Raw genomic sequence first — 24,780 nt, 5'->3', positions numbered from 1 at the left:
AATTAATCCTACTTAATCACAACTGGAACATTTAAAAGCCTGGCTCAACTCCATTGACTTTGACTTACCTCATAGATGAAACTGATCTTTTATTCAAAAGGTGTTTTCATATATCTTCTTGTAAAGTGCATTACAAGAGTTCAGCACAGGTCATGTAACAGTCAGGAATTCTTGGTGACCAAAAATAGCTGGGACATTCTGCAGATCTCTACAGAAACAGGTAATTTAAAGCTGATGTGCACATGAGGTAAAAAAACTGGTGTAGACATCTTTAGAAATCCCTTCTGGACCAACATGAATGGCTGTCAGTGAGCCTACATGTTTCTGCTGACCCTAACATGTCCAGCTCTGTGTCACACAGGCTGCAGATGGGCAAGAGTAGGACACTGGTGTGACCATGTCCTTTCAACAGGGAAATGGCATTTTCTAGTTGACTGCCTGGGTTTACTTCCTGTCAGTCACCCCACTCAGTCATTGGGTAATACCAGTGAGGCTGCTCATGGTCTCTCAGAGTTTCACTGCCCAATAGCCCCTCCCCTTTAGAGTCTGATTTTCCCATTATTGAAGAAGCAATTCAGATAGGTAGGTTTGGATTATATCTTAGGAAGAATTCTATACTGTGATTGTGGTTGGGCACTGGCACAGGCTGTCCAGAGAAGTTGCAGTTACCTCATCCCTGGCAGTGTCCAAGGCCAGGCTGGATGGGGCCCTGAGCAACCTGGTCTAGTGGAAAGTGTCCCTTTCCATGGCAAAGAGCTTAGAAGTAGATGATTTCAAGGTCTCTTCCAACACAAGCCATCCTATGAGTCTGTGAACTGTGGGACACAGTGGGGTGAACTCCACAAAGCCCCAGCACAGACATGAAAAGAGGACGTGCTCAGCCCCTGTACTGGCTGCAGTGTGTAAGAACCACTTCTCCAAGAGAGATGACCAATATGGGTGCCAACATGGAAGACAGGACTGTCACTTCACCTGTCCAGTTGTAACAGGAACAAATCTGGCTTTGCTTTGCCTCCAAGGCTTTGAATTATATTTTGATACTTGTACTACAGCACAGGAATTATCCTATTACAGTGAAGAGATTACTTAATATGCCTGCTGCTGCCAGCTATGGCAAGTGTAGTGACCCAGATTCCTTATGAACATTCATGGAGCTACATGCACCTGTTTGCTCTCCCATAACTCACTGCCCACCTATTTATTCAACAAGTTTTTCACAGAGCTACTCAGGCAGATTAGTCAGAGGTTCCTACTCCACAAGTGATCTGAGATGGGGAGAAAAGCTGTTAGAGGATCGCCCACATCTCTGTGCCTTTTGATGATAATTACCTGTTCAGTGCTGCCAACAGCTATGCTGTACTGGCATGTGCAAAAGCAAAACTCCAGGTGTTTGGTAAGCTGTCTGGTCAGCAGGACAGTGTCTAAACAACAGAGGCACTTGAGAGGTCAGGAAGCCTCTGAGATGATGTCTTTCTGTCATGGGTTTAGAGTCTTGCCCCCAAGGCTTATTATCCTTTATTTGATCTAGCCCCCAGTACTCAAACATTTAAGAGTGGGCACAGAAAATACCTAAATACAGACTGTTACTCCCAGGATGTGATTAAAAACCAGCAGCTTTGTGCACCATGAGGATACAGCTGGACCAGGAGAAGCAATGCCATGGAGAGACCAAAGGGTATTTAATGCTGGCCCTTGTCAGAGGTGGGAGCACCACGAGCTGCACATCAGCCTGCACATCATTAGAGCCTTTCTGCTTGTTTACACAAGATAAATGATCACAAAGCAGACTGAGCAAGTTGGTCTGTGATTTCCTCAGGTATGCTGTTGCCCAAACTGCTTGGCCAGACTGTCACTTGGCAGAGATTTTATTGTCTAAAATCAGCAATACACAATGGCTGGACAACAGCTGCATTCTTCCAGACCTCAAGGCCTAATCCAAAAAGTCCTTTAAATGGGCTGCAGCCAAAAACACATGTGGACACTGAGACATCTGGACAAGCAGAGCCCTGCACTCATCCTGACGAGCACTGCCCCTCACTGTCTTCATACTGCCACAATTCTCTCCAAAAGCGAATTGGCTTAAGGCACTGGTGTTAAACTATTAGCCATTTATTGTAAAATTAATCTCCTATTTAAACTCCAATCCCTCCAAAACCCCGATTCTAAGCCTTTATTCTTACCTCTAGTCCTTTCCTTTTAATAAAAAAGCAGCATATCTCTGAAAGCCGCAGCTCATTTCCATCTCCAGATGTACAAACATCGCTAAAAGCCAGTTTGTAGGTCGTAAATGAAGAACTGAGGGGTTTTATCAAAAACAAACATATGCACACATACACTCACACAAAACAAAATACAAAAACACAGCAGAGGGGCAGGATTGCCAATCTGAGTTAAAAGGCCATCTGAGGCCTCAGAAAGTTCACCTTGTTAACAGCTAATAAAATTTTATCCTCAGCTATTATTATGTAAAAGTAACTTTTGTGTTCAAACACATGGTTTAAGGAAGCAATACTCCAGTGTTATAATTAGCTTTAATCAAGCATGAATTAGATATACTAGAAACTGACAACTTGTAGAATATCATCACAAGCTGTTTTAATTATAATTCCATTAAAAAGGAAGAGCATTAAATACAAAAAATAAAGTTTTAAAAAATTACTATTTTTCTACAAATTCATATATGTTTACCTTACATAGGGAAACATGACATATTGAGGGGAGAAATCCAGGGCAGCTCTCATACAGAGATTTCCGCACAAAATGTTAAAACATCAAAACTTTTCATTAAATAAAAAACCTCAGAAAAAAAATCCCGATCAAGTTTTTCGAGGCTGAATTAAATCCAAGAATTAGACCCAAAAGCAAAGACACGCCTTCCTTTGCTTTGGTGACGGAGTCTCTAGGAACAGGAGACTCAGTTTAGACGACTGGCTGGAGCCAGCCGGGATCGTACCTGTCCATGCCAATTCCCGCTCTGCTTTTGAGCCCTGCTGGCGGCGTGCAGCTGCTCCAGAGGTAAATCCCCACTGACCACACGTGGAAGGCACACCTGGAAACTGGCAGGCACACGTAGCACGGCCTTTGCCCCTCTCAGCTCTGCAAACTCCCTGGCAAGGCACGGCCCAAGCCATGCCCTCCCCAGCAGCGGCACCATTGGCCGGCCAGGCCGTGGTGGTCCTGGCCCAGGGTGCCGCTCCTCCACCTGGCATGGGCAGCCTCTGCTAGGGAGGTGCCATCCACAGCCCAGGCTCCAGCAAATGCTGCCATGGTGCCTGGGGGCTGTGCAAGAGCAACACCCACCTCGGCACAGGCAGGAGAGCTTCTGCATCAGGGCCTCATCCTGTGCCAGCAGGTAAAAATGGCCGCGGCCCACGGCCCAGGGGCCCGCGCTGCCCCTCCATTGCCTCACCAGCCAAACCTGCCTCACAGAGATTACATTGCAAGGCAAAGTTATTCACCAGCATGGAAATGACTGAAGAACGGGCAAAATTATCACAGCTGGAATATCTATATAACAAGCTGGTTACTCGAAATGAACTTTCGTCCCCTTCGTCCCTGCCGTCAGTTTTGCCTGCAACACCAACTACTCATCTTCCCCATGAAAAAGAGACAGTTAAGACCTTCTGGCAATTTACATTTATTAAAAGTCTCTATTTTTTTGTCTTCTTCTAGTCCCATAGCTTGGATCATCCACATTTCTTCTGAGTAAAACCCTGAAAACACAATGTCCAAGGCTCTGGGAACACTCTGTATTTGCCTCGCGCCAAGTGGAATGTATTACTAGATTACACATATGATCTTCGTTATCTGGGATATTTAGCCTTTGGCACAGGACCCCTAGAAGATGACATGCCAGAATCACTTACTGTGCACTGGAAGAAGGAAGAACAGCCTCTCTGTGAATGGCATAACATTACTTCTATGTAAATAAGTGGAGGAAACACCTTGGAAACTTGTCGAATCTCCAGCTTTTACCTTCCCCTTCTCCAACCATAAGAGCCACATAACAAAACTGAGTAGAGGTAACATTTTAGGAACTTCCTTTTCAGGTTCTTTAGGGATTTATTCATAAAACTTTCTAAAAAATATCCTTTGGGATTTTTTTTTTAAACAGCCTGTGCTTCCAGCTTACACCAAAATAATATCATAAAACTCTTCATACTGTAAAAAAGAGTTGTTACATTTTTAGTATTTTAACACCTTTAATGTGTGGACACACAGATCTATAAATGGTCTTCCAGACTTAGAAATTGTGAGATTATATTACTTGGTTTCAGCATGTAAAAATATCACCTTCAAAGATCTGTTGAGGTGTGCAATAGAAAAGGGGAAGCTGCTGGCAGCTGCAGCACAGACTTTGGCTGTCCCTGTGAAATATTAGAGATGCAAGCAGAAGACCACCAATGCAGAGCAAAAACTTGGGTTTTGTCACATGTGAAAATTGTTTTGAGCAACAGCAGAACAAAAGCCAAAAATTTTACTTGAAACATGTCTTTATTATTCTGTGTCAATTATTTGAGATGACAATACCCAATGCTTTAAATCCAGGCCTCACACATTTCTGTTTCAAGCATGTAATTTGTATTGCACTGAACTGTATCATTAAGTTGAGCAGGTTTCACTAAAAGACACCAAGAAAAAGTAAGAGGAAGATTACAACTGTGGAACAAGTCTGTGGACAAACATAACTAACCCAAATCCTTTGCTGATTTCATACACATTAACAGAGTTAACAATCAAATGTATTTTTTTCTGCACCTGAATATGAGCCAAGAAAAATACCAAAAGCTTACTTTTCCAATGTATTTCTACAATAACCTTGCTCAAAGTGCTTCTGAAGAGTACATCTGATGATGTGAAGAGTCTCTACATGGCTATTCATCACAAATTTTATGATGACAAAGTAGCTGTAGAGCGGAAAAAGGAAGAAAAACAAGAACAATGTGGCAACGGTGGCCTGCATATCTTCATCTCTTGGATGTAAGGGCCCAAATTCCACTGTTATATCTGTACTATTTACTATGTTTCTCTTCTGCCTGCAGGTACAAGTCAAGTGAGGTATGGATTATAGCAAGGTTTCCCTTCTGTGCACCACCATGCCATACAGCCATCCCAGAATTCTTCCATAGGCCGAGTATCATGTGACTCCTTCTATATGATTGACAAGGCAAGGAAAGATTTGTAATGAAAGCTGAATGTTCATGAAACCATGACACAGCAGGAGAAAAAGATGACAAGCTTTTAAGCACACAAGACTTTCAGACTTGCTTCTCTTTCAGGACTGGTAAGAGGACAATGGCACAAACAAGCACTGGTTTTTCCAACTAGATCATCTTGTCTTGCTCCCATGCTTGGGTCATCACAGCTACCATAACACTGCCATTGAAAACCTTAGTCCTCTGAATGCTAAATAGCCATCTCCAGATGTCACAATGGTTTCTTTGAATAAATAGCATTAATAAACTTTAAAATGCCCCAGAGTAAGTCTGTCCAAAGTGCCACTACATTTTATGAAAGTGCCCTGTATATAAACCAGGGACACCTGACATATAAAGTGGTATAAAAATACAAACTGACTCGGCTTCTAAGTATTTCCTGCCCTTTTAAACTTTGCACTTGTTCATTAATTTCAACAAATATTGAGGTGAGCCAGCTGCTGAGGTGAGAGTATTCAAATAAATCCCTCACAGATGTTTGTTAACTTCAGATAGGAGCTTTATTATCTACAAATCATTAATCAACCATTAACAAGTAAGTGTTATGGAGTCCCAGTATTAAGGTTCACTGCCAGAGAAGAATGATAGATTTTGCAGGCTGGCTGTGTCTATAAGAACTAAGAGCAGAGACAGGTCTGAGGTAAAACATTTGGAGGAGATTAGAAAACATGAGAAGTCATTTTGTTGCTCTTCAGCTCTCCTTCAGAGAAAGCACTTCACCAGAGTTAAGCATTTACACAACAAACCGAGTGGAAAGATCAAACTCATCCATCAGTTTGGTGATGAAGAGGAATGTACTTTTCACAGCCAAACAAGGAAGTCAGGCACAGGTGAGAATTGCTGCTCCTGAGAACAATAATAAACACCATCCAAAGTGTTACACTCTAAACTGAAAGACTCTGAAGCTACAAAATAGCCTGCTCTGACTTCAGAGTCCTCAGACTTCACCCAATACCTCTCACAAAGGCCACAGACTTCTGGAAACAACAGAAGCAGCTAAATTGTTCCATGCCACAGGCAGAGGACAGACATGACTGAGGCAGCACCCATCAGTTGTTGTGTAGGATAAGCATGGCTTACTGCAGAACAAGGAAATGCATTCCCCTCTTTGGTCCTCTCCACCACACAGCTTCTGCCAACTGGCCTTATGAGAGAATCCTTTCACTCAGTAGATTTGGAAATAATTCTGATCTGGACTATACAAGCAAGACACTTCAGAAAGCACAAAATTCTTAGGTGAAAATGTATTACACTCAGTGTCTCTCCAGCTATTTCTGATTTCTGATACTTATGGAGCAGGCAATAAAGTAAATTTAAAAAGCAGAATTGAAGAAGAATATTGCCTGAATACCAGCAGGTAAATGAATTTTGACTTTCCTATTTTGCAACTCTGATTTTTTCACAGAATACTTTCACAGGTTTCTGAAATACTGTGGAATTCTAAATTATGCAAACCAGATATTAATTAGATCAAAGACAGAAAACTTTCCAAAGCTCACGTACTGATTACTTAACGCACCACAGAGTAGGAAAAAATATTCCTTACAAAGCCATACTTTTATTTCCCTCCATAACATTTCTTCATAAGGAGCAATACACAGCTGGAAGCATTAACAGCCGACCAGATGGTTCACTTCTCGATAAACATGTTTTGTAAGTTTAAAGTCTAATGAACTGTAGTGCAGGGAGAAAAAAAGTTATGTATGCAGAGTGGTTCAAATGGCAGGTCAGGGCTGGGGCTGGACAGGGGACTAGCTCCACAGAAACTTCCATTTCTATGGCAGCTTTACATGGGAGGAGGGAGGAAGGATGGCCAATTCTGGCAGAAGACAAGGACAAAAAAGGCTGAATGCTTAACACCCACAAATTCAGCCCCACAAGCGCTAATACTGGACAGGAGAAGGTTGTGATCATCAGATCCTGGCCCACAGCATTGTCCTGAATCAGCAGGTGCTTCCAGAGCCCTAGAGAGCCTGTGCCATGCAACAGGCAATGACCAAAGAAACTCAGCTCAAATTAAAGTGTGCAATTCTACAGTGAACAATCCGGAGTTACACCTGACACTGTGGAAGTGTCCAAGGCAACAAGCACTCATCTTCTTCTGCCCATGCCATCTCCACAGGATGCAATCCAAGCCAGTCACAAACTGTTCACAGCTGAGCAGCCCAAATGTCACATGCCTGGTTACAAACTGCAGAGCAGCCCTGCCCACCCGGCCAGGTATAAACAGCTCAGTGGGGCAGCACTGGGGAAACCCCTTCTAGGAGACCACCTGGTGCCTGGGCTGGTTCTGTCACATCTTTCAGCAGCCTTTATAGCTGTGCAGCTACCGAGGAGCCTGAACTGTGTTCAACAAGCTGGTGCGGACAACAGTTCAAAAACATTTCAAGTTTTGGGCTGAGAAACTGCAAAACAACACAGCCAGCAAAAGTCACTGACTCACCTGGAGGCCGATCTAGATCTGCTGAGTGCTTTGACAAAGATCAAAGATGGTGCAGACTGACGTCTTTGGGCCAAACTCTTCATCTTCTGATTGGAAAGAGAAACAAAATGAAATCACAGGTGAGATTTGGAACAGTAACTGCACGCATTCAAACTGAGCACAGCCAGACTCCAATTTCAGGCCATGGGAAAAAGGCTGTTATTGCCCTCAGCAACCCTTGAGGAGGAAAATATCACAGGGAAATTCCCCCTGGAGGGGGAAAATGAGGTAAGAAAAGCAGGATCATTACAAGAAAGCCAGTGTAAAGAATAGCTAAAAAGCAGTGTCTATACACAGATACTTGAGATACCTTGCACACATGAAATAAACACCTAGAGCTAGTCCTTGACCACTTTTTTGTCCTTAGTAAGATATATTTATCAAATATCCAGGTGGTGGTTTAAATTTCAAATACTTCATACATTTCTGTGTCACATCTGACATCTACCATTATTAAGGTTTGTATTCTACTCACCTGACCTTAAACATTTTATTAGGCTACCCCTTTTTAACAAATCTTTAGAGATGAGAGCATTTTCCTTCCCTACTACTCAGTCTGGAGCATATCTTGCCCATCAGTAGCCAACAATGACATTTTTTCGTTGCTGATTATGCATGAGAAAAATAAAATGGGGAGAGACAGGACAGTTGTTAGCACTGAAGTAGAAAGAGAATGGGAAAAAGGAGACACTCAAAGACAGAGAACACCACAGGGAAAAAAAAGAAAGCACAAGGAAGAGATGAAAATGTCAGTAGCTAACAAGAGAGGATGGATTTCCAGTTAGTGAAGTTGTGAATTGTTATTGTAGTGAAGAACACTACAATAAAAATACCGAGCAAATAAATACCACAGTTTTCCCCAGAGGTAGAAATTTTCAAAAGCACCCACAGGAGACAAAAATACACATTTTCCTGAACCACAATGCATTCAGTCTCCCTCCTGCAGCCAGAAGCAGGACTAGCAGAGTAGTCCTGGCCCTGACCCTGGAGGGCTGTCTTGAACCAGTTGTGCAGCCTTCTGCCAAGGTGCATGACCTCTCCTCTCACTGACCCTCCACCAGAAGGGTGACTGTTACCTTATTTAGCTCAAATACTTTTCAGAATAAACTGGGGAACAAAAGAACCAGGGTCAAACTCCTCCTGAGACCCTGACAGGAGAATATCCAATGATGCAGTGGTACCTTACAGCAGCACTGAGAGCCCACAAACAGGTGAACCTCTGACAGCCATGAAATCCCTGCTCTCAGCTAATCACAAAGCATGACTCTCTTCCTTCATACCAGAAATAACCTCTGACTACCAGGACAAATATGTCAGGACAGTGGGAACAACTGATTCCTCTGCCAATGTATGTGCTGGACGTGGCATTCATTCTGTTTGGGCAGGTGCACAGTGTGCTCCCCTCGGAGAAACTCTGCGTATTTTACTTGCTTGTGACAAGTGCATTTATTTTACTCACTGCAGTCCATCTGTTATTGTGTCAGTTTTTTGGTTCTCTCTTTATTGATGTAGAGCAGACTTGTTTGTTTTGTCACTCAGTTACAGCTATTGTGCAGCAATTGTTATAAATTCAACTGCGTAATTTCAATTTGCCTTTAAAAATTATCCCCTCCTCCCTATTTTATCAAAAAATAACCTTCTCAAGACTGATAAATTAAGTCTTGGAACATTTAGCTGTCTCCAATTGGACTATAACTGCATAATAAAAGATTACTAATAAAAGAGATGCCCATTTTTAATAGTTTTTTTAAATAAATAAATAAGATAAATTGTTCTAGTGAATTAAATCTGTTTGTCTTACTGCTAGCTAATCTGAAAAGCTGTTAGAGGTTTTAAAAGTAGCACACCTGCAAATACAAAGACAAAAAGAGATCTGTGTAACAATGCAGTGTAACATGCTACAGAAGACCAGCCACATATGTCACACAACAGGCAGATTTCAGAAGTTAATATAAAGCATCACCTCCCAGTGGGAAATTTACTGCAATTTACACATTACTGGGCAGGTGGCTTTTGAGGGGATAAGAACTGGAGCATCTCAGCTCCTGCAAATGCAGTCGAAGTTTGGTTACATTTTCAAGAGATCTTCAGGTCTGAAAAGAAAGCTGCTGGGAAAAAACCTGCAGTATTTTAAAATCTATAGCAATTACAGCATTATTTTTCATGCTTGGGTTAGCAGTGCTGAATAGCACCTGTGCCACCGAGATTCTAGTCTTGACTCAAATGTCGGAAGACCAAAGTAAAGTGTAGACTACAGCAAATTTAGGAAGAGCTCAAATAACTGGCAGAGATTATCTTGGTTAGGGGGATCCCAGAGGTCTGTGATCCACCTCTCTGAACCTGCTGACAGCAAGACCCATTCAAGCAGGCTACTCTGGGCTACCTCCAGTGCAGGTCTGTGCTACCTCCAAGGATGAGATTCCACAGCCTCTCTGGGCAAACTCTTAGCACAGCTACTAAGCATATCTTAACAGAAAAAAAAAAAATAGCCTCAAAACATAAAAAGATCACTGATGAGAAAAGGAAAATTTTCACAGCACTCAAGTGAGTCAGGTCAGCTGTATGCAAATAAACACATTACACAGAGACATTGATTACAGACAGAAAGGGGTGTTTTATTTCTGTTTTGCTACGTACAGAGTTTGGGAAGAGAAAATAAGTCATGACAATTTGAATTGATTCACTTTGAGAAGGGAGAAGATAAATTCACTTTTTCTTAACTTGGATCCAGTTGCCTGCTATCCTCATTTTTATTGCTTTTATTATGTGCAAGGATGGCAATGTGGAGAAGAGGAGATATATCCTGAACAGCTGTTGTGAGAGCAGATGTTTGGGAGGAAAAGGAGATACACTGACCAATTATTTAAGCATGGGACACAGAGAAGCATTTCTCAACATGTGTCCCACATCATTACCTCCCATTTTTTCATGTAAATATTAGAAAGGTCAACACAGACAGAAATTCTCATACCTGCTGGCTGAGTCACACCCATGTGAAATGTATCATAAAATCAGTATCGATAATGAGTGTTTACAGTGTGCATTTAGATGCAAAGATGATAATCTTGTGTCAGTCAGGACAAACTAGAGTTACTTCTGTCTTCCTCACATCCAAAAGCTGGAGTTGCTGCCCCTTCCCCTCCGATTCAGGTTTAACTTCATACTTTCCGCATTTCTGGTTGTGGTTGTCTTGACTTCTTAACAGAAACAAAAAGGTTTTGCAATTTCAGTTGTTGGACTGGTGGTAGTATTTGGCCAGTTTCTCATTTGGTATAAAAAATGCATAGGCCTGTAGACTGGAGAAGAATGAATTTACACCAGATATCGATCAGACCTACAATCTGACACACTGTTTTGTAAACTGTGATGGTAGGCAGTTTATGAGCAGACCAGCCCACCATGCTGAAGACAGAAAGCTTACAAAACATCACTGAAAATATGCTGTCTCTCCTCAAGAATCAGAACCCCTATGGACTACAGTAAAACTTGCACAAGTATCTCCCAAGTCATCAGCTTGGGGAAAAATGTATTCCTGGATGCCAGTATTCAACTAATTTTGCCTCAGAGTTGAAGTGGATGATGGCACTATTTGAAATTTATATAAATCAATATATTGCCAAGTTACAATATTGCTTTCCACTGTGGAAAAGGTAACACATGGTAAGACCAAAAAAACTGGAACTGTTCCTGCACTTTACATGTATCACTTTACTATATCATGCTTCTAAAGAGAATGGCAGAGTGTGAATTAAATAAAGAATGTATGAAAAAAAATGAATGGTACTTACTATTTATTTTGTGATGGCAAGTAACTTAAGTAATGCATATAGAGTGTTTATAATATTTTCAAGTGTCTAGAGAAGTTAAAAATTATGCACTAAGTGGATACCCTGCTGCAGCTACTGGTCAGAGCAGGCAGGCTAAGCCAGGGGCAGTGTGCAGTGATTCCCCAGGAACACACTGCCCACATTGCCAGGTTGTGCTGCCTGACCCATGCCATGGTGAGACACATGCAGGAAGATTCCTCTCCCCAGCCTCTGACTCACACACCTGAGCTGTCTGCCCTGTGCTCCCTTTAGAGCTGACAGAGAGAAAAGGACAATTTAGGGCATGGCTCATCTTGACTGAAGAAGTTTTCCTCCACTGACTGTAAAAGAAAAGCAAGGTGACCAAGAAAATAGAGTTAATCATCATCAATCCTCTCCTTGCTATCTGAGCAAAGGACAGGGAACAGAAAAATGTATATGCTCAGTAACTCAGGCAAGAACTGTCTTCTTGCAGCGGTTTGAGCTTAGAATGAGAAAATGTTACTTGATGTCTATTTAAGAACAGACACACAAAACAGTTGAAAAATTTACTTAGTTCCTGAGTGACAGGTAAACACAGCAGAAATGCCTCCTCAGCAATGTGCAGATAACCTTGTTAAAGCCTCCCCAGACACTGAAGGATTTCAGGCTCCTGATTTACAGGCTCACTCCAGAAATGGGTCAAGGCTGGGACATCTGCCTGGGTCATTTAACTGGGTGACAGGGACAACCCTCAGATGTGCCAATGCCTCGAGCTGAGGATTGCTTTCAAGTGGCTAAGCTCTCCCTTTCACTGCTTTATTTTTCTAATGAAAGGAAGTCTGATTTTAACAAATCCTACTCTCTAAATATATTTAAGTTAATAACTGTGAGGGATTTCACCCATGCAAACTCTGCTCTTGTTGTCTGAGCAACAAAACATATCTGTGGCACACACTCCTGGTTTAGCTAGATATGAACCAAAGCACTGACAACAAATCCCTACCAGAAACTGTGGGGCAAATTTCAGCTAAATCCCTGAAAATCAGAAAAATCACAACAACCCTCAGCATACAGCAGTTAGTTTTGCAGAATAACTGGGCATCACTCTTACCCCTGTATCACTGGGCCACTTATGAGAGGCAATAGATTATATTTTCCTACATACTAAAATCCAGTATTTGTTAGACTTACAGACTAGAGTTGTCAAAAAGTGCCAAAAATAACAAGAATTCTTATATTTTGTTATAGCAAGAAATGGACCTATGCTGACCTATAGCATTCTTGAGCCCTCAAAAACAGGGTGAGAAGATGACTGCATTTGAACTGCTGGCTCAAGCAGCAGAGATGTAGAGAGACCCATTTACCATAAAGGCAGAGCAGGTGACAAAACTATGTGCTTTTGTTTATGCTGGCAGAATACTTTTACTTACAAGGACCTTCCTAGAAAGAAAGCCATTTTTGGATGGATAATTGTGGAGAAAACAATTGCAGGGGCACAAGAGAAAAGGGCTACCAACACAGTGGAACCAAAAGCACATCCTCATGGAACAGCAGCTGCTAGAGAGCACAGCAAAGGCTGAAGGCTATCTCAGAGTAGAAAGAAAAATTGATAAAAGAAGCTAGGAACAAAACATGTTTCACCATACTTCCCGAAGGATACAAATCTTTGGAAGCACTTATATGGATGTCTTCAAAAGATTCCACTCATCTACATCACTAGATGAAGATGTGAAAGATCAGTAAACACATCCTAGAGGAAGGGAACATTGAGCATTGGGTATGCTGCTTGTGGGTCCTACAGTGAGTCAGTGCACTGCTCAGATCAGTGACTGGGTTTGTGATGGTCTTGCTGAAGCCCAAAGTTTCCTTTCAAGCTTGCCACAAAGCATGAAGGTTAACACATGGATAAAATTCTGTCCCAGTTTCTGTACGTACAGACTTTCTCAGGAGCAGTTTAGAGATGACAAGAGAGAGGAGATTCCCCCCACTCCACATCCATACTTCAAGCAACATTAAGTAAAGAGGCAATAATTTGTTATTTGTGGTTCTTGGGCGTTACATCCCCTATGACCTATCGTGCCCCTCTCTTTCCTAGTGCCACCAGGAGGGGCAAACAAAAAACCCAGGAATAGGAAACTCAAGAACTAGAACACATTGTTTTCTGCATAATTTTCAGGTTCTCTCATGGACAGAAAAATAAAGGATTGCTAACACTAGTTAGTAATTAAATCAGCACCAGGAGGCACATCACCACAGGAAGTTACCACAAGCCAGCACATCCTACCAAGGTGATTTTAACCTAATGACCCACTTTGCGGGTGATTTCATTAAAGTAGGAGCTTTTTCAGTCCTCATCAGAGACAAAATAGCGACAGGATATATCTGCAGGATGATAGGAATTGTTCATCACTTCACTAAATAGTGCCAGAAGTGTTTCTATGTGTGTGAAATTTCCAGCACTACCAGGTGTGATTTTAGAAACAACCCACCAGATCCTCAGCCAGGACAGAATCTTGCAGGAAGAAGAAATCCCTGCTTAAGAAGATTTATCTTAAAAAAGATAAATCTCTTGGCATGAGATCAAGGCATCATACAATATAATGGCAAATACATACTTGGTTCATCTTTTCAGAGTAAAACAAGGGATGAAGATTATGTATGATTACTCTTCCAAGGCCATTAATTTGCTTGAATTTGTCCATTTAATACACTGTTGAGGAATACTAGAAGTCCCTTTTCCCTGCCAGTAAATTGTTGCTGCATTTGTGACCAGAATCACAAAGAAACACATATTTACGGTGATGGAATTGCCAGATTTCAAGCCTCAAACCATAAATGCTACTTTGATTAGTATTCAAAATGGTTAATTTTTTGCACACTTTGTAGATGTAAATATTAATTGCTGAGCCTCCAAAACATTTCAAGAATTTACTTGAAATCTTCAAGGATGCAGCAAAAATCCTAGGACTGACTCCTTGTGCTACCAGATATTGTTTTGCATAAAATATTCAGGGTTGGCTGGAATCTAGCCCCTCTGAGAAGAGAGAAGTGAAACACCAGGAAATTATAAATATGGTTAAATGACCCAGCTGCTACTGCTGACACAGTTACATAAAAGACATCTCTGCTGCATGGTTTGTTTTGACAAATTTGTAGAAATAAGCTCTATCAGTATAATCACTTTTAGTCATGCTACTGCAATCCACTTCAGTTGCATCAATTTATTGGAATTGGTTTCTAAGCTAAACAGTCAATACAAAACTTCTGTGTAGGTCAATCACACATGGTGACTCCAGTGACTCCAGTAAGTCCAGTAAAGGAGGGAAACTCGCCCAGAATTTTCCAAAAGCATTAACTAAAACACTGCACTTCAATGTCACCTTTTAGCAGAGTGTTGTAAGCATTTAACAGAGAGAACCTCCCACAGACTGTGAGGTAGGCTAGCAGTGCAAATTATTTTGCATGCCAAGAATAGGCACAGAAACGTTTCCAGGATATTAGTTTAAATGGTCACATAAAATACATGAAAAAAGCCCTAGACATTTTCTGTCCCTGTTCTGGTTCTGTGGTGGGATCAAGCACGTGGATCCTTCAGCTTGGTTTTGACAGCCAAGTGGAAGATGAAGTAGGAGTTCAGAAAACCACAGAACAATGCAGCAAATCTCAGCTAATTTGAGCAAACATAGTCACAATAATAAAAAGGGAGAAAGGTTCAGTAGTCGCCTAGCACCTAGCATCACATATTTAGGGGTAGCTTTTGCCAGAAAGCAAAACAGTTGATGTTAAATACATATTTGCAAGAAAATTGTTTAACTTGACATGCTGTGTCACCAGCATCAAAACTGATTTCTTGCCAACACATTCTTCCATTTCGCTGTATGCAACCAATACAAACAAGGTAAGCTCCCTGTTACCAAAAAAGACTTTCTGTATTGTGAAAAAATGATGCTTTGGCACTGAGTAGAAGACAACACAAAGGTAAATATAGAGTCCAAAGGACCTAAATAATAAAAGAAATATTTGAACTGTCACTGAGATCCAGCTTGAGGCAAAATTAGGAATACTCCTTTCCTGTACATGGATAAAGGTTGGAAGCTTCTTCCCCAGAGAGACATAAAGAGGTGACATGCTAGCAGTCTCAAGGAAGCACCACAACTGTGGACAAGCAGCTGAGCTGCTGGCTGGATGTTGGTGGCTGCCTGTGTTGGTTGTGCATGGTGTACAAAGCTGCCATACGCTGCAGGGCCCAGCCAGGGTCTCAAGCTGCTTCTCCACAGGAGGATCTCCATTTGTACCCCCGCTGCATGTGCCTCCACGCTGAGGAATTCCAAAAGGGCTGCCAAGATCCGTAAAAAGTAATATCCCTGCTCTCTTGTCAGCGTTGGCAAAAACAAGGTCTGCATTCCTTCGACTGTGGGCTCTTTGGAGCAGGAGTAGGAAACACAAGTGCTACCATTAATATTTGTCCTCAGAATGCTGAATAATGAAGTGGAACTTGCACGATAAAAACGTTCATCTTCACAGTACTCGAACTTCTCATTTCAGGTGGGTGCCTAGCATCAGAGCTCTGCCAGGTTGGAAGGTACATGGTGCTCTGTCTTCAGCAAAAATGAAATAAATGTTTGATAAAAATCAAAGCTGAACATGTAGCCATCTCAAATTAGATCACAGCACTTGGAAAGGGTGAGTATCTACTCCATCATTTTGCCCAGCTGGGCAGCAGAAGGTACTCCACCACCTTGTGTAGGTGTGTCACATGCCCAGTTCAGAAACCAATCAGGTATTAACTGCAGTACTTTAAGTGTAGTAGAAATCTTGACAATACTCTCTCCAGGCAACCATTCCACCATTGACAGCAGCTGCCATAAGAAGGAGTCCCCAGGGCTGCAGTCAGGCTGGAGCACTACGTGGCTTGGTGGGACACAACCCATGGAAACACACAGCATCACCTTCTAGCCCAAAGAGACCCATCAGCACTGCTGTGCCATGGCCAGCAAAATCCCAGGGACTGCTTAACCACAGCATTGGACACAAGCTCAGACTTTACTACCATCCTAAATTGTCACCAGGTGGACAGATTTACTAAGGGACACTGAAACCTGGCCAGTCATTCTAATCCTGCCAGCCTATTTGGCAGTCGTCTGAAGTGCACCTCTAAAGACAAGGCAGTGAATAGATTTAAATGTCATTGTGAAGCAAAATCTGCAAGGCAGCAAGGTACCAGCTCTACTTTGGATAGAAAAACATTTCAGCACTTGCTAAACCCAAGAGAAAAAAAGAATTCCCGTTTTATACAGCAGGAAGAATCTGGTTATCACAGCTCGCTTGTTACAGCTAAGTAAAAGGCAGAAACAAGTGCTTGGCTGTATGCAGAAGAGAGCATTTTGCACTTGATTATGTCAAATGCTGAAAAGCAATCTGAGACATCAAACAGATTTTACAACCAGTTTTGAAGATGGGATGAGGTTCCTCTGCTATCAATTGTATACACTTTGCACAAGGTGCTTCCTCAGGGAGCTTCTTATATTCCTCTTGCACAAAGCACGTGCGAGAGCAGCCACCGAACACCCTCATCTCTACCAAACCCTTCCCTCGCTCTCTCCAGGCACACATGCAGCAAATCCCTCTTCGATCCCCTGGATAACAGCTCTGCAAACCATCCCCCAGCTCTCTCTGATACCCACCGAGCAAAACCTCCAGAAATACATTCAGCAAAACGTTCTTCGCGTTTCCCCACGAAATCCATGTAGCAAACCCTTTTATCGGTCCAGCACATCCGTGCAGCAACACCCTCCGCGCCAGATTCCCGGGGGATCCATGCAGCCAAGCCCTGTGCCTGCACCGAACGGCACCCGGCAAACCCTTCCCGAGCTGCCCGGGACAGCTGTGCAGCGGCGCTCCGCACCTACCCCGGACACCCCCCGGCAGCAGGCTCCGTGTGCTCCCGGGACACGCGTGCAGCCACCCCCCGAGGTGCCCGGTTATCCAGCCATCGGCCGCACCGGGCACCGCGGCACTCCCGGCTCCCCGGGGAGCCCGTGCACGAACCCTTCCCGCCGACAGCCTCGGCTCCGCCAGCGGCTCCCCCGAGCCCGGTTCCGACGGCGGCGTGCAGGACTCGGGGAGATGGCGCGGCGGAGCGCGCGGTGGGGCCGCGCTGACCGGCGGTGCCCGCTGCGGGAAGCTCCGGGACACGGACGAGGATCGGGGGGCGCTTTCCCGTGCGGTCTCCGGGGGCGGCCTCACCTTCTTGCTGTCGGCGGCGGCGAAGCCCCTGGTCTCGCCGCTCACCGAGGACGAGCGGCCCGGGCCGAGGTGCTCCTGTTGCGGGGACATCACGTCCATACAGCCCCGCGCCGCCGCGCTCCCGCCGCGGGGACACCCGCGCCGCCGCCCGCACCATGGACAGGGCGCGCCGCGCCGCGCCACGCCCCCCGAGCGTGGGACACGCCCCCTCGGGACACGCCCCCGCAGGCCACGCCCCCTCCGCCGCGCCGGGCCCGCTCCGGGCAGGGGGTCCCGCAGCGGGAGGGCGGCAGCGCGCATGCGCGGCCTCCGGGGGGCGCGGGGGGACGGGGACGGCGGTGGGCGGCGGTGCGCGCGCTCGCGTCCCGCGCCTCGCGCCTGCGCGCGCTGCGGGGCCGGGGGCGCGCGGGGACGGCGGGGAGCCGGGAGCTGAGGGATCCCGGGAATGGGACGGGTGTGACAGGGACACAGCACTGCGGGGCGTGTCGGGGGTCACAGCGCTGGGGGCGCGCTGCAGGGGCCCAGAAGTGGCGCGGGTGTTGTGGGCGCAGGGCGCTGTGGCGGGCGGTGCGGGGTTAGAACACCCGGAGCTGCTGTGGGGTCCCGGGAGTGGCGCGGGTGCTGCCAGACCTGTGGTGCCCCGTATGTCCCTGCAGCAGCCAGTTCAGCGCCAGGCATGGCTCTCCCCAGAGCCCTCCCGTCTGAGGAGCGAGCAGTGGGCTGGGGGCAGCTGTGGGGGTCCCTGCGACCATGGCACCAGAGGCTCCCAGTGCGCTGGGGGACGCCGAGGGGATGCCACCGCCAAGGGGATGCCATCGTGCTCCGGAAAGCCGTGAGCAATAAGGAGGAGGAACCACTAGTTCCACTAATGGATGGTGTTGGCTCAAGAACAAATGGTTGTAAGTAGGCTATAAATAAATCTCAGCTGGAGAAGGGAAGAAAGCGTCCTGATCGTACTGATCCGAAGAGGAGGAGGATCCCTGCCAGCCGGGAGCAGAAGGTGTAGCGCTCCAAATGGTGGTGGTTTGATACAGCTGTCGTGTTGGTACATTATTGTATACCTTCATTAAACGTGGTGTCTTCAACAGAGAGGGGCTACTCCTGATCACCCAGGAGGCTCTTTCTAACCCTTCCTACGTGTTGTGAGGGATATTTTTATCTCCAGCCTTTCTAGCTGTTACAGAGTTTACATGCATTTTCTCCCACGTTGATCACAAAAGGAAAAGCAGAGAGACCCTACCATCTCATGTGCAGCATTTCACTGCTTTTCTTCTGCAAGATGAATTTTTACATCCCCGTGGTGAATTGGATTGGGAAGAGATTCAGCTTTAACACGATTACTTTACATCTGAAGAACCCAATCTGGTTCTCCTCTTGGAAGCACAAATGGATGTGCTGCTTCTGCAGCTTGGTGGCGGTGACTCTTGCCATATATGACTAAAATAGTAGTAAATGATGAATTTGGTTTCATGTTATGTGGCTACCCTGGATGCATTATTTAGGCTCAGCATTTCCATCTAATAATGCTTCAGTGATCTCTTTGTTGAGATTGATGTGGGCATCTGCCCTCTCCTTGTACCCTCATTTTTGTGAGTCAGTGGAATCATGTACGTAAGGAAAGATTAAATATTTAAGTCTGGAATGCAGTATGAGTTCTTTTGCCTCCTCAGAAGCACTGGGGTTTTGTGGATCTGACCTGACTTTTTCTCCCTACTGTATGACTGACCAGTAAAAAGAAACTCATAGATACCTGTGACCACCAGGAAATAGCTCTTGGATGACACTGTCTGATTTCAGAAAGCCCAGCAGGCTGCCCCTGATATCTTTGGGAAAGCAGAGGATGGGTAGGGCAGAGGTTTGTATGCAGTGTGTGTGCTAATGTGTCATTAGTTGTACCATTTCCTCTTTGCATGTGTAAGGTCCTTCAGCTGAAGGGTAAAAACCCTGAAATGATGCATTCTTGCTATCTGTACTAATTTACAGACAGATGGCCATTCATCACTGAGGCAGAGTAGTATATAAAAAAGCCTTCTGAATTTTTAAAGCATGAGTCTCTGAAAGCCATGGTGTCAGCTGATTTCTGCCCCTCTGGGCCTTGGCACAGGCCAGCTGTGAGCACCATCCCCACTCAGTGCAGACCTCGTGCTTGCGCTCTCACAGCTTCTCCCGCCCTTCCACTCCCACCCCTTTGGTCATGTCCCTGCTTCTCCTCCTTCATCCTCTTCCACCGTGCCAGTGCTGCAAGGGATTGGCAGCAAGGGGGACACAAGCAGGGTCATGGGCTTCCCTTGGCACAGTACCCAGCTCCACAACGTGGGGACAAGCACCCAACCCAGCAGGATGCCGTCCCCAGGCAGGTCTTTGAGTTTCTGTGGGAGGGCTAAGAAAAGATTTATCAGGGTAGAAAGGAAACTGTACAAAATGCCTATTTCAAGCACAGAATATATTTAGCAATTTGGCAACCTCCTTTCCAAAAACATTTGCAAGTGATATTCTCGGTGACATTTTGGAAACAGGGCTGTATGTATCTGTTTATTTGAAAAGGAAATGTTGCATAAGCTTTCCGAAACGCTTGCACGTGCACAGAGGTGTTCTTTTATCTACTACCACGAGCACATTTCCCACACTCTTCATTGAATGCTGACTCCTTCACCTACTCACAGAGGCAAATAGATCAAAATCTTGCTGGTTTGTGACCAAGATGGAGAAGCTTTCTTCTCTTCAAAGCACAAATATGTTTACATATGCAAACATACAGCCAACATGTTTTTGTTAGCTTCAGTTCTTCTGTGCATCCAATGTTTCCATACCTTTTCTTAACCTCCTCTGCCAGAAAAGTGGACAGGAAGTTTGGAGCAGGAGGTGTGAACTGGCAGGAGCGACTGGGGGGGAGCAGGGTTTTACAAGCCTCCCTGCCCCTTGCTGGAGCAGAAATGACCAGGAGGAAGCATACAGAGTACAGGAGCAATCTACAGGCAGGCAGCCTGGAGCACCTTTCCTGGTGTGACACGAGCAGCAAGTGGGTCTCGTGCCTTACCATGATTAATCTCAAAGGGTAAAAATAAATGAACCCGCCAAGAACAGCCAAAAATGGGAAACAGGAAAAATACGCTTTCCCTAAAGACTGTTCAGAGTTTACCCAAGAGTTTCTTTCTGGCAGATCAGGACTTTGTTGGTTTTCATTTGGATTTGAGAGAAATTTGAAAATTGGGGGCATGATCAAGGCTGGGGACAGGATGCAATTGCAGCCTGTGCAGAATCCCCAGAACTGCCCCTGCCTGATGGTTAACCTGCCTCTGTGCAGAGATTCCCAGTGGGAAAATCACCCAGCTCTCCCTCAGTCTTTGTCCAAGGATGAAGAAAATCCTACATGGGCTGGTGTGAGGCCAGGCATGAGGACAGGGCTGTTGCTGCCTAAGGCACCCCAGTGCCTGCCACCCCACAGCACAAAGCAGGCACACTGTGACATTGCCCAGGCTGTGGGGCACCTACTGGGTGCTGCTTCTCGTGCTATCAGGGTTTTTACATCAGCCTGGGTATTTCTGGCCTGAGTTGGTCTGATCAACGAAAAGACAAGGTGTATAATTGCACCTAATCAGCCTTAAACTGCACCATTATCACCACCAGCTAAAATCCTGCTTGAGCCCTACCCCCCTCAAAAAAGACATAGAAGGCTCAGAAAATAACATGCATGTTAATAAAAAGATTTTCTTTCTGTTGCCTTGACCACGGTGTGGTGTGAAGAAAAACACCAAAGAGACAGGGGGAGAATTGGGACAGAGAAATATATGGGTGTTGTAGGAAAATCTTGTACACAAGACGGGAGAATTATTCATGGGCAAGCTCATCCAGGTGGAAATATGACCCCTGTAAATCTGCCACATCAGAGAAACCCACAGTGAACTGTTAGCAAATGTAAGATACACAGGCTGCTGCTACCTCTGGGTTTTATGAGCTTTCCAAGCACATTAGCACTAGCAGAAATTCCCTTCCAAGAAAATTATGATATCTGAGGAACTATGTGAGGCTATAAATGAATGAACAGTACTTAACCTGCACTAAAAACCCATGGTTCTATCAAATCTGCCCCAAAAGGGCACAGTTGCCTGAAAACTAATTTTATGAACCACACAAGTGCCCCATGCAATTAAAGACATGAAGTTGATCTGAATTGGAATCTCCAGGGGCAGTTGCATTTCAATGAGATCTGATGCATTGACTTTCTGTTTTAATATCCCAGTACCTAGAATCTTGTGCTGCTCGTGCATTGTGAACAGCTAAAAATAGGACCATATCCTGGACAGATTGGAGCTACTCAGATGGAGAAAAGCTGAGCTGAAATGAAAACTTGGAGAAGAACGCAGGATGAATGGAATGGATGCTGGAACTCAGCACAGGAGCTTTTAGAGGCAGGTATCTGCCCTGCAGTGTGAATCCTTCGTTGCTCATCTTCATGGTGTTTACTGCTGCTCCTTTCCCAAAAAGTTGTGTTGAGCTGAGAGCATCCTCTATGCTCTGGTCTCAAAGGGTTTGGGGTGAAGGTGGCCCAGGTGCCAAGTCCTGCCCTTCATTTTGATAGCAAACTGCTAATAAAACTGCTAAATGCAATGTGAGTAGCTGCTAAGTGGAATTCATGAACGTCCTGGGATTCAGGCCACAGCAGTTATTAATGTTTTGTGCAGATAGTATCACGTTAATAGGAAGCACCCCATCCTGTCCCTTCCCAAGCAGTAAAGTTTACAGGGCCTTTTGTGCCAGATGCTCTGCCTCAAGGCTCCTTAAGGGCTGGGAAACACCTCACTTGGGCTATTCTGCCAAGGCTTGTCAAATAAACAGAGACCTGCCCTCTCTCTCTACCCCAGAAGTACAGGTGATCCCACGTGAATGTGGAGTCCAAGTTTACAGCACGTGGCGTGTTTCCAGCAGCAGGGATGAGTGTGGAGCTGAATGGGGAGCCCAGCTGACAACTCAGCTGTAGGAACAGGCACAGCACAGTACAGGGAGAGTCTGAGCACTGGGTGCTCCACATGGGATCAACGCTGGGGCCATCTAGGGCCATCCTCCCATGGCTACACCTAATCCCCAGGTAAGTCTTTATGTCCCAGCCTTATGGATGAACGAGCCAATGATTGTACCAATTCTTAATATTCCCTTCAGCCTTATGCTCTGTGAAATTCAGTCCAGCACATCAAAGGGAAGTTTGCCTTTGAAGGGCTGCATGCTTCCTGCATGCAAACATTGCTCTGATTTAATTAGATTTGATTTTTTTAATCAGTGTAGTTAAACCAGTACTATGCTTGTGAGCAAATATGGCTGGCATAAGTATCTCAATGTGTATATGGCCCAATATTAACACCTCTCAGGAGCAAGTGGCATTTGAATTTTCCTACCATGCATATTTTCCCTGTTTTTCCTGCATCTTCCTTCTCATTTTTTATGCCTTATTTCTTTCACACTAATACACTCATGAAATTGTTTATTTTTGGTTTCTCTGCACTGAAGATTTTCTTAGTGTCCTTGTCCAGTGTTCAGTCTTTCAATTGCAAATTGTGAGGCAAACTTGAAAGTCAGTAACGGGATATACATCCACAAGGACCTCAGGAGAGCTAAGTAACAGACATGAAAGGATAGCATTTCATTTGAGATAAGGCCTAATCTCGTCCCTTTGTGTGTAACATTTCCAAACTCAATCTGAGCACTTGTGCCTGGAGCCGTTTAACTTTGCTCTCGGGTAGGTGGGAACACACAGAACCAAAACCGCAGCTTAATCCTGAGTACAAGGGTAGGTGCCATTGAGACAAAGGAGGCTGACCTTAGGAAACATCTACTAAGTGTTCAGATATGGGCAGAACACACATCTCTTCAGTATAAGCTTGAGCCTTATTGAATTTCAGGGTACCCATTACGCTGCCTGAGACCTGGAAAACCCACAGTCCTCAGCACCCACAGTGATACTCAGCATCAGGGTTTGTTTCTGTTCATATTCAACACATTTTTGAGAAAGACATTCTATCACCTAAACTTTGCTGGGGGAGGGTGTTTTCAGATGCTTGTCCCAAAATTACAGTTGAGAAACATGGTTATCAGCATACAGGTCATAAATAACCTGCACTGGTTTTTGTGTTACAGCCAGGTGTTGCCAACAGACTCCCTGGAGCTCCACAAAGCACTGACCACATAGACAGCCAAATCCCCACTTCAGTGCTTTGAGGCACAGAGTGATAAATTAGGTAACATGAGTCAGGTTGGCATACAAGGGACTGGTGAGAATTATACATTAGTAACAGAAATGTTTATAGTGACTAGAATGGGAAGTTTTTGAGGTTGCACTAAGAACAGGGCATCTTTGTTTTATGGCTGATGGGACTTAAATTTATTGCAAGTAGAAAGTGGACTGTTGACATTGGCTCTTCAGGAAACATGAAGGAAGCTCCCATGGACAGGGGACCCTTTCGAGTGCAACATACACTCATCCATAAAAATTGTCACCTTATCTTCCTTGCTCTGAATCCATTTCAGGCATCACTTTCTCTGTCTCTAATTCATAACCCGGACAGTTTTTACTGTGAGTGTGTTTAAGAACCCTGAGGGCTGTATTTTTTGTCAGTTTGTGTTTTTAACGTGCTGATGGATTGTATTGTACTTCTGATCCCACCCTGGATTTACTATTTTCCATTCACCATAGAGGACTCCCTTTTCCTAATAGCTTGTGGGACTGGCAAGCTGAGAATGACAGACATTAAAAAAAAATGGTGGACAAGATTTTTAGTTGTCCTTTCATAACACACTGCAAAATGTTTCACTGCAAGACTAGGATGCTTTCAAAAGTGATTCAGATGAATAAAAAATGAACTAGACATCCTCCCACTCACTTGGGATCCAAAAGGAAACAGCTCTATTTTTCTTAAAGAGTGTTGAATTACTCCATATAAGCTGATGCACATATCTTCAGCCTCTGTAAGCCAAGGTGGGAGCCCAGACTTCACTGCATTCCATTGAGCAGGGTCTTGTCTCTCCTGCCTGTCTCAGCCATAACAGCAGCCGCAGC

The 24,780-nt window shown here is 44.6% G+C and overlaps 1 protein-coding gene across 1 annotated transcript in view; it reads right to left on the bottom strand.

Moving 5' to 3' along the window:
* ARHGAP20 (Rho GTPase activating protein 20) overlaps nt 1–18,049 on the bottom strand; it is a 56,817-nt gene extending 38,768 nt beyond the window's left edge. The window contains exons 1-2 of the mRNA XM_054654816.2: nt 17,733–18,049; nt 7,660–7,745 (exon numbers count right to left, since the gene is read on the bottom strand). Of these exons, the coding sequence (XP_054510791.2) occupies nt 7,660–7,745; nt 17,733–18,032 (386 nt within the window). The 5' untranslated portion in view covers nt 18,033–18,049. The remainder of the gene's footprint in view (nt 1–7,659; nt 7,746–17,732) is intronic.
* Nucleotides 18,050–24,780: the final 6,731 nt, after the last annotated feature.

Source organism: Agelaius phoeniceus, chromosome 2 (genome assembly GCF_051311805.1).
Source record: "Agelaius phoeniceus isolate bAgePho1 chromosome 2, bAgePho1.hap1, whole genome shotgun sequence".
NCBI classification, from domain to species: Eukaryota; Metazoa; Chordata; class Aves; order Passeriformes; family Icteridae; genus Agelaius; species Agelaius phoeniceus.
Note: the sequence above shows the minus strand (reverse complement) of the source record. Positions and strands in the feature narration are given on the sequence as shown.